Here is an 11,345-nt window from a genome sequence, read left to right as displayed (position 1 = left end):
AAGATGGTAATCTGATGGTGCCACATCTGGAAAATATTGTGGATGGGGGAGAACTTCCCAACCCAACTTCATAATCTTGTGTTGCGTCAAACGTGCCACATGTGGACGTGCATTGTCGTGGGGAAGAAGAACACCTTTCCGATTGACGAGTGAAGGGCGTTTCTGATGAAGAGCTTGATCTAAACTTCATTTACAGTTCACTGTGGATTGGGGAGTTCGAAATGAATTACTCCTTTGATGTCCCACCAAATGCAAAGCATAACTTTCTGGGATGGAGTCCAGGTTTTGGGGTCGGAAGTGGTTTTTGTCTAGAACACAGCCATTGTTTTTAGCATTTAATATTCGCATAGAGAGTCCATTTGTCATTAACGGTGACAATTCTGTCAAAAATGGTTCACGCGCATTACGCGCCAGAAGAGACGATGCAACGTTCACACGTTGGAAACGATGATTATCGGAGAGTCCGTGAGGAACCCAGACACCTTAGATGTTTACGAATTGTTTCATGAGAGACATGAAATTTCAGGCCCATTTCACGAGTGTGTTGCCTTAGGTTAGACTCAACAAACATGTTGGCCCCTGCCATCACAGTTTTTAAGGCTAAAGTCACCTGAACGAAATTTGCTGAACCATCGTTGAAACTTATGAATTTTCAAAACATTTCATTAAACTTCTTTGATATTCTTTGTGGCTACAGAGCCGTTGTTTCCCTTCTTGTATTCAAACAAACAGCGTTACATGCTGAATATGTGTCTCGTCGTGTGCCATTACTATAAGTGATTAGAGTGGACTTAACTTTACAGATTATATAGGCTACACTGACGTGGCGTTTTGGGCGGTTTGTTTAAGTATTATAGGTGATGTACAATTTTTGGGGAGTGGTTAATGAAAGTGTTCTAAAACGTGACATTAATTTCTCGACGACCTAATAGTTGCTAATCCGGTTCTTACATTTTTAATTTTATTTTTTCATATCTGCTTATTTATTTTAAGTTATTTTTAACAATGACTGAAGTATCTTGAGTATTTACATGTAATATTACTGAACAAAATAGTAAAAAAACGGGCATACCAAAACTTTAAATAGTAAACAAATAGGACATTTCTCATTCAATGCAAAGTTAGATAAACTATCCATGCGCTATATTAATAACATTTTTGCCCCATTCAGTTAAATAAAATTCGTTTGTTTTTTAGAGATTGTGAGGAACCACTGAACAAAGAAGATACAAAATAAAATAAATATATAAAATCAAATAGCAATAAGTAATAGATTGATATAATTAAACACACAAGCAAATGTTTATATCTTTATTTAACATTTCAATACTACCGTTTTTGTTTGTGTGTGTTAAATTATTTTCATCTAGTACTTAAGAAACTTATACCAGATGACGCCACAGTAAATTTGGCATGATGCATAAACAGAATGTTTTGTGTTGTTGCGAATATTTTAATAATAAAGGAGAAAGAAGTCACTTAATGGGATTTTGTTGTGATTGTGAAGCTTTAGACGAATCATTTGACAAGTAAGCTGCCTTTCTTTGTTGTTAAGACATAATCAGTTTTATTACACAAAATTAAGTACAGACTAAAAGCTTTTTACAATAAATTGAATAATGCAGTCTAACGTAACTATAAAACCTAGTCTATTCAGTATTCTCTAACGCTTGTACCAGTAGAAACTGTTTAAGAAAACTATTCTGAAACATAAAACTCGGTACTACTACTGGTGCCTTTACTTTAGTGAGACTGATAAACGACAATGACGTGCATATAAACTTTACTATTAGTAGTATTTACTACTAGTAGTAGTGGTACTAACTAATCTACACCATTACACCAAATTGATAATTGTTTGTTGTCTTCCAAAATTTGTAGTGCATACTGGAGGGATTTACACATCTTGATAAAAGATTAGAAAAACAACCTTTACACTCCAGATAAATATAAAATAATGTAATTTTATTTCAACCAATGTTTTGCCTTTGCAGCTTCATCAGGGTTAGTATACACAACTAAATATATTATATGATATTTATCTGGTGTGTAAAGATTGTTTTCCAAACTTTTATCAAAATGAAATTGATAAGTATATGAAAACTTATTGTAATGTGTTATTAAAATTAGAGGCTATGCACATTCTCACTTATTATTTGATATTTTCAATGACAGTGTGAGAATGTGTGAGGTTATGCCACATATTCTCACACTGTCATTGAAAATATCAAATAATAAGTTTCAAGTAATTAAACTGCATGTGTCTATAGGTACATCATATTCATGAATCATAATAAGTCTGATTCACTAATGGTCAAAAAGTCTGCTTAACAAAAGCAATGATTTTTATTTTTAGGCCTAGTTGTTCCTACCCATATGTATTCAGAACAGTAATTTCAAGGGAATCCATTAGAAAACATAATTTAAAACCCAAAGTAAAATTTAATTAACCTTCTGTTTTTCAAATAATTCTGAAAATTCTTCAAACTGCAGAAAATCTTTTATTGCTAAAAACACTAAGGAGTACATTTTCCCTTTTGTGAGTTCAGTATTAGGATGTCTGGTAGGAAATGGTTATGTAGTATGGGAGTAATTATACACATTTCCATTTCACTGTGGTACCTGTAGCCTGTGCATCTCCCCAAAGACACAAAGGCCCACAACACTTATTAGGGAAACACTTGGGGAAGAGTGCTTAATTAGGTTTGAATCTTTTCTGCATATCGAGATAAAACAAAATGAAATTTTAGTGTCTAGTTTTCAGTAAGCCAATTTTGAGACTGTGAGACAAAACTTCTCAATGGTGAATTGCATAATGAATTAGAAGGCTATATAGGACAGTACTGGAAAATGTCTTATAATAAACTGTTTTATTCAAATAAGCATGTTCCTAAAAAGAGGAGAAGGATATCAGGGAAGATCAACTTTAATTGACTTACTAAAGACCTAAAGGATAAAATGTGTGATCAATGTCATAAGTTTGAGAAGAATAAACATATAAAATGGAAGATTTACAGAACTATAAGAAGGCTAAGAATTATGAAGTCAAAAAAGAGCTTATGAGTAACAGGTGGTTGATAATGTTAAACAGCAAGGATTTTTCTACATAAATTAAAGGTAAGAAAAATTTTAAAAATGGGATTGGGCCCCTAAAGGATTCTAATTTCAAAGTGTGATAGTATTAAATATGTACATTTAAATATTACACATTTTAAGTATTTCACATTATATATAACCAGGGGTTTTCCTAGTTTGCAGTTGATCACAAATTGTGCACCCATAAATATAATTGTGTGGTTGAAAACTTGCCGATATAAGTAAGTTTAAGTGGATAAATATTTAAAAACACATTTAAGATTATAAAATTCCATTCTAGAGTTGATAAATAAATGTATATACCAGGATATTCTTTATTTTTTGGATCATCTGTTAGTAGGCCTGTATATTTGAGATGCAATAAGGCATCATGTATTAAAAAATGATGAAGTTAAATATAATTGTGCTGTTGAAAAAAATCCTAAGGAAAAGATTTGTACCTAACTATTTTCATAGTTCAGCTAATTTCAACACTAGTTTATTTTCAGATTGATAACATGCAAGCCTATTCAGTCGGATTCTTGCTCAAGAATAATGGATACTGTAGCTGATCGTCTGAGACTGCCATGGTGTGACGGGTATGGAGCTAGAAAACTTGATCCAGATGTTTTGCTGGCAGCTTTACTGTTATTAACAACATTATTTCTTGCTGCTCAGGGATGGGTAGCCACCCTTGTGGTTTTTGGACTGTTACCTTTCTTCTTGATTGGTATATATGTAAAATATTTAAGGGTTCGTCCACAGTCTTATTTTTTTTTAACATGGACAGTGTGTTCTTTCTTGTTTCTTCTTGGGATTTTCCAGTTTGAAGTTATTCCCTGTCTTGAAGTACTGTTTTCAGAGAACTTTGTTCTAATGTGCTTTGTGAGTGTGATGTGTGTTTGTGGCTACTTAACAATCTTAGGTCCTGGACAACCACCAAATTCTGAAACTCAAATTCAACAGAAAAGAGAAAGCAACTCTGTAAACTTATTAATGGAAGATTGCCAGTCCAAATGTAAAGTATGTTTTATCCATCAACCTCAAAGGTGTAGTCACTGTCGTATCTGTAATCACTGTGTGCTAAGACGAGATCATCATTGTGTATGGTGAGTTTTTAAATTTTTTAGATTAAAATGCAGGTAACAATGCCTTTATATATATATATATATATATATATATATGTGTGTGTGTGGGTGGGTGTGTGCGTGCACACACACACACATGTATATACCAAGTTATTAATGTGCAAGAGTTAACCTCATTATTGTAAGTTTGTTATAAACTTGTGAGGTTATTGCACTGTTTCTTTTTTCATTCTAAGTTTATTAATTGTGTGTACACATACATTGATAAAATATAGATATTGTGTGATACAGCTGATGGTAATGAATAATGTATAAACTATAGTTGTGTGTTGTTAAATACAAAATGTTTTTAAAATTTTGATGGCTGTATTCTCAAAATGTAACAGTTCACACTTGCTTACCCTACCAATGTACATTATAGGGTACTGATTTTGGGACCCCTTTAACACTTACTGATCTTAGAAGGTAATCATACGACTTTACCTAAATATTAACAAAATTTTTAAATAATGATGATATAAGGGTAATACAGAAGTGCATTTGATTGGGTGCAACCACTAAAACCTTGTTTCCAGTTATTCTGTGGCCTATTATGCAGGAAATTGTATTATTTCATCCTGTTTTTGCTGTTCAAAATTTTAACATTTAAGAATAGTTGATACATCTCTTAAAAAATATATTGTACTGAAGAATTTCCATGATTACTTGTAATTTACTTCTTCTGAAAACACTGTTAAGGCTACATATCTTAATGTAACCTTAGTTGAGGTTGACCTACTTTCTTCATGTATGTTACAAATGTTACACCCTGTGTCGTGGTCATATGTGTAATAAATATATTTTAAATAGATGAATGAAATTTATTTTTTAGCGACATTAGTAGCAATTTACATTATTTTTTTTAAAGATTTTACAGTAGTTAGGACATTCCAGTAAATTTGATAATGGTAAAGAATTTGAAAATATGTTTTTATTCATAATAATACATTTCTTACACCAACTTTGTGAACAGGGGTGCTTATCTATTCTGTCTTACTGTGTGTTTGTCAAGCTATTATGTCTCCCCTGTGTTTGTGTGTATGAGTAAGCTTTATAAAGTGAGACAGTGTAGTAATGTTCATTAGGACACAAAAACAAATGAATAGCAGAAGGCTATTTAATTCATCAAAATCACTTATAATAATATTATGATTAGATCATAGCTTATTCACCTCATGGTCTAAGAAATCATTTGAAATTTAGTGTCCATCAATTTTGTTGACTGTGAGAATGTGTAGCACTTTCTCAGTATTGACATATTTTGACAGACACACGTGTGTAGTAATGCTAAATAAATATGTTTATTTCCTAATTTGTTTCTTCGCTAAGATATCACCTTCTGTTATAAGTTATGTCACGTGCCATAATTATTTCAAGTTTCACATTGTTTTCCATTCAGAAATTTCATATGTAATTGATTCAATATGAAGTTGTATTATATGCTATACATTTTCAAAAAGTTTACCTAAGTATTGCAAAATCACAAATTTTATGCATATCACTAGACTTTTACATTACCATTTGTAGTGAGATCAAATCAGAAGAATAGATATAAGTGTTTTTGAGGATTTATTAACTAGCACAGGTCACCAATGTTTTTTTGTTTGTGTAAGTTAAAAACTCCTTTACAAATTATATACATGAAGAAATATTAAACAAAAACATTAATTTGGAATAATGGTTGACAACTTAATAAAATTTAAAAATCATGAATATTACAATTAATTTTTTACAAATTTCATATATTAACTGCTATTAAAAAGATGCAGATTAAGCACTGCTAGATCTAAATCATTGTAAACATAGCATTATTTATAGTTGATGCAAAATTAATAGTTTCAACTTTTCTATATCACATAGGATCCAACAGCAGGTTTATTCCATCAGCATTCTTGTTTTGATTGTCTGTTTTCTTTTGACAAGTTGTAAGTTGATTATCACTCCCTTCTACAGACCTCAAGGCATTCTATACCCTTGTAAATTGATTATCACTCACTTCTACAGTGCTGAGGTGTTAACACACATGAAGGGAGAGAGCTCTCTTGGCATCAACATGTGATGATACATCACATTTGACTGTAGTAAAGGTAGCTTTTTCTTTCCACTTAGTCCAGTGCAGTTTTCATACCACTAGTGTGTAAAAGTAGCATTCAAATCTATATTTTATCTTATACAACTTCCTGCTAAAGTGGCATTTTGTGTTCATCAGCTAGACGGGACCTGCTGTAGCCAAACTCCATGCAAATAACATCTTCAACAATTCTGTGCTGTAAAGTAAAATTACACCATTGTATTAAACAGTTATAGAAAAAAAAAACATGTAATCATTCTTCTACACATTTTTTTAAAATAGTTCAAACTCAAAGCTGACATTTATTGAAGAACATTTTTTATATATTTAATGTCATACATAAAAATAAAGAAAAATTATTGCAGGTTTTCATTTTGGGTTGAACATAAACATAAACATTAGTGTTAGTAAATTTTCTGAATTTTTTCAGACTATAATATGGCACTCATACATGTAGACCTTATGAAGTAAAGTGTGAATATTTTTAAACAAAACAGTGCCAATTTGGACCTTATAACTTCAAAATAAGTGTAGTTTTATTACCTTGGTTGTTAAGGTGTGATGTTATTGCCTGTATCTCATATTTCAGAAATTTTGTAGGCCAATGATCTAAACGTGTAATGAAAGCTCTTTTTCATTTGTTTTCAACTGTATTAGCAAATATGGCTTCCAGTTGAGCAGAGATCGAAACACAGTGATAAAAGCTTAGTTTGATAATATGCTGCTAGACAAAATGATTTTTGGGAAGAACTTTCACCACAATTACAGTTTTGATTTTTTTTTTCAATCTTGCTTTATTGTTTTATACTTCATGTGAAAAAAATGAGGTAGGCTTAGATCATTTTGCACTTGAATATATCAAGTTTCATTTCACTGAGAGGGTTGCTATTTGTTAGGCCATGTTTACATTATGTCTACCAGCCTAAGAAACTGCTGGAATAGGCAAAGAAAAATCACTGAAAATAAATTTATATATGAAAGAGGTTTAAAACTTATCAAATATATTAAATTATACCTTCTAATTAGCCATTTTTAAATACAGGCTTGTTAATAATTTTGGTGTAGTTAAAAAACTGTTCATTTTATGCCAATTATTGCAAACACAGTGGATCTGCTTGTAATGTTTTTGAATAATAAAAAAGTAGAATAAAAACATTTAATGGAAAGCTGTACAAGAATTTAGGAGGATATAAAAATCAGTAATTGAAATCTGTGACAAAGATAATCACTTATTTGTTTGTTAAAAGTGTATCACAATGAAATATTTCAGACTTGCCAAAACTGTGAAGTCATGCAAAAATAAGATATTTTATTTTGCAGAAGCTACATAATGTCTACAAATGTCATCTCAAGTTTCCAACAGTTTTATGCAATTGCTTTTTGAAATACAATGAAGCAAACAATACAACAGGTTCATCATATCAACCACCCAGTATTTTTGAGAGTTAAATGAATTACTTATCCTGTCTTAAGTCATTCTGTACCCTTGTAAGTTGATTATCACTTCCTTCAACAGATCTTAAGGTATTCTATACCCGTGTAAGTTGATTATCACTTCCTTCTACAGACCTCAAGGTATTCTATACCCGTGTAAGTTGATTATCACTTCCTTCTACAGACCTCAAGGTATTCTATACCCGTGTAAGTTGATTATCACTCCATTCTACAGACCTCAAAGCATTCTATACCTTTGTAAGTTGATTATCACTCCATTCTACAGACCTCAAAGCATTCTATACCATTGTAAGTTGATTATCACTCCCTTCTACAGACCTCAAGGCATTCTATGCCCTTGTAAGTTGATTATCACTTCCTTCTGCAGACTTTAAGCCATATAGCCTAAATTGATTTGAGTATACAGAAATCTTTTTTAAAAACAAGATCTGCATCTTACCTTCTAGTTTCTACCTTCCAACTTTTTGATGAAAGTTATGGTAAATATATAAAGGAGATTGTACAAGTATATTTAATTATTGAGCGGTGAGTTAGACTCGTAAATTTACGATAAGTCTGATAGATGACAACTAACTCCTCCTTCAGTTTCAGTTATGTTGCTTGTTTATTGATGTTATTTGATTAGTATTCTTGCTACACTTGGCCCAAGTTTAATCTAAATTATATGTATAAATATACATAAAAAATTTTTTTCTGCTGGGATATATATTAGTAATATGGGGTCACAACTCTTGTGTGTTTTCAAAGCTAGAACAAATTCCAATCAACATTTTTTTAAGATTAGCAAGCTCACTAGAAAATGTTCCATGAAATAGCCCTAGTAAAGATTGACCATAGTACCTTGTTACGGTTCTATATGTTCTTGTAATGAAAGCATAGAAACAGGAACACAAATACTGACATATTTATTATACTTTATTCAGTCCTTGATATCTGCATTTTATGATGTGTAGAAAAATATTATGCATGAAACATATCTTTTCTTTTGCAGGTTAAACTGTTGTATTGGAGCTAAGAATCACCGTTATTTTATTATAGGCCTATTTGCACTGATTATAGCTTGTTGCTATGGGTCTAATTTGACACTGACAACAATTTGCCATCCGAAACTGATGTGGGGAACTATATTGTTGCCAGACAACTGTAATGATGTGTATGGTGACATTCAGTAAGTATGCTAGATTAGTTCAGTTCATTTGTTGTTAAATATTATGCTTCTTTTACAGAGGAGAGGATGGAATTAACAACTGAATACTGAAACCTATCCAATGAAATCATAACCCACTTAGTAACAATTTATAATATATCATTACTATTAGGATATTAACCATCTATTTGGAAATCAGCTATTATTAAAGTAATCCCTAAGAAAAATAATAACTAATCCCAGCGGCTACAGACCCATTAGCTTGCTAAACACCCTTGGTAAGTTGAGGGAGAAATTAATCATGAACCAGTTCAACTCTTCCCGAGAAACCAATAATATTATTAACAACATACAGAATTCAGGCAGAATATGTAGACAAACCACTGACCACCTTGTAAGACTTGCCAAAACCATTTATCGCAATTTGAACAAAAAGCATACAACCATAGCTACCTTTTTAGACATCCAAGAAGCCTTTGATTCGTTATGGCACAATGGACTTCACTATAGACTAATTGATAGTCACTACTCATCTCTATTGTATGCTGGATATCCAGCTTTCTTACCGGCACAACAGCTAAAGTTGAGATCAACAATGCAACCTCCATGCCCTTCACATTTGAAGCCGATGTCCCCCCCAAAGGGTCAGTGTTAAGCCCAACATTATACAACCTCTTTGTTAATGATATCCCATTCCTTTCTTTAAACCATACACTTGCATCTCAATATGTGACATTGAAGGTCCAAATATCACTGAACGTAGTATCAGATTGGTGCAACAAGTGGCATGTAGCCCTCAACCCATCCAAATCCCAAACTATATAGGCTTTTTTTAGGAAAATATATAAAAGAAGGAAAAAAGCTTCATAATCTCCAGTTAACACTTAACAATTCATGCACTGATCAGGTAGAATATTCGGTGCCTGATCAGTAAAAGTGGGTTTTCTTGTAAGATCTCCACCATAAGAAGGACCGCTTCACTTCATATTCTATATTCAAGATTTAAATTATATTTTCATTTATTAATTCAACCAAAGCTATTTAATTTTTTGCCATCAATTTTAATGAATTAAAGCAAATTTAAACGTTACTATCTTTGCTAGTTTTAGATGTATTCGTCCTCCATCAAGAATTAATTAATCAATTGCTTCAGACCCTAATTATTGCTTTTATTAATACAACTCATGTCAACTTTGAACTGGATATCCTTGATACAGTCTTGGTTCCTTAAATATATGTGGGGCAAATAGAAAATTATAGTTTCTGACCACCCCTGGTTACCTTTTAAGCCCCTTTTAGACCTAAAAGTTTTCAAACCAAAATACCTACCAAGGAATTTTACATGTACACACTGCTTAATAGGCATGATAGGCTATACATACTATATACATCAGCACAGTGAGCACATGTTTTCAAGCTAAACATTCATTGCATGGGCATTCATAATGATGGCATTTGTAGACTGTACATGGCTGTTGAGTGTTAATAAATTTGGGAAAGTCCATTCATGGTTTGTCATAAGTTCTGCTAGGTTAAGAAATGCTTAGATCAATTTATGTGGAATCAAACTTTTAATGGCTCTTGTTTTTAAGGGGTCATACAGGCTGCCTAGCAGACCTGCTGGTATTTTTTGGAGGCCATTGGCTCCTTGGCCCCTGCTAATTTTGAGCCCTGACTAGATTGAAGAATGGATCATACAAAATCTACTACCTAATCAATGCTAAAGATATATTATTCTGAGAATTGATTTGCTGTAAATGTAATAAAGAAAATTATTTATTTTTTTCTGCTGCAATGTGCTCTTTATGGTGTGTCTAAGAAACAATGGAAGATTTTCTTTTATTTCACTTGGGAAAAAGAGGCCATTATTTGGCCCCAAATAATGCACCCAGATCAACCCTTTACGTACTGTAGCCATTTTGATCTTATCGTGAGGGCAAAATCACATTTGCGAATCAAATAAATTACAGAGAACTTATCTTTTTATTGGATTTCAGATTTTATTTTTGTAAATAGTAGTATAACATTCAATTATTTGTACAAAATTGTATTATTTAATGAAGTTTAAAGAGGAATTTAATGAAAAAAATCCTAAAATACATTTTAGACTGTAAATAAGTGCCCTCTAAGAAGAAAATTTTTTTTCAAAAATATTTCCTTCCACTTCAGCACTGGTCCTGCTATCTATGATTGGTATCTAAACCTTTTTCTAGTCTGTTTTCTTTATAAAACAGCATCTGGGCGTGTTAAACCTCAGTTGTAAAACTTTTAGCCAATCTTAGTCGAAGGTGTCAATTTCAGTACCATGTTATTCCAATCGCTGTATTTCACATTTGACAAATCATAGGATGATAAGGAAAGCACGTGACGAAACTTTGTTCTCTGGATTTTACAGTATGAATGTGGGTGGTGCTTATTATAGTAACTGCCATTTTATGTAGAGGTTGTATTTAGTACTGGCCAATAATGC

General features: G+C 32.0%; 1 protein-coding gene across 1 annotated transcript in view; it reads left to right on the top strand.

Moving 5' to 3' along the window:
• Positions 1-1,411: 1,411 nt before the first annotated feature.
• LOC106457807 (palmitoyltransferase ZDHHC23-like) overlaps positions 1,412-11,345 on the top strand; it is a gene marked incomplete at its 3' end in the record, with an annotated part of 10,197 nt that continues 263 nt past the window's right edge. The window contains exons 1-3 of the mRNA XM_022384068.1: positions 1,412-1,529; positions 3,585-3,805; positions 8,767-8,896. Coding sequence (XP_022239776.1) covers positions 1,414-1,529; positions 3,585-3,805; positions 8,767-8,896 — 467 coding nt within the window. The remainder of the gene's footprint in view (positions 1,530-3,584; positions 3,806-8,766; positions 8,897-11,345) is intronic.

Source organism: Limulus polyphemus, unplaced genomic scaffold (genome assembly GCF_000517525.1).
Source record: "Limulus polyphemus unplaced genomic scaffold, Limulus_polyphemus-2.1.2 Scaffold19, whole genome shotgun sequence".
NCBI classification, from domain to species: domain Eukaryota; kingdom Metazoa; phylum Arthropoda; class Merostomata; order Xiphosura; family Limulidae; genus Limulus; species Limulus polyphemus.
This window is presented reverse-complemented; position numbering and strand designations above follow the sequence as displayed.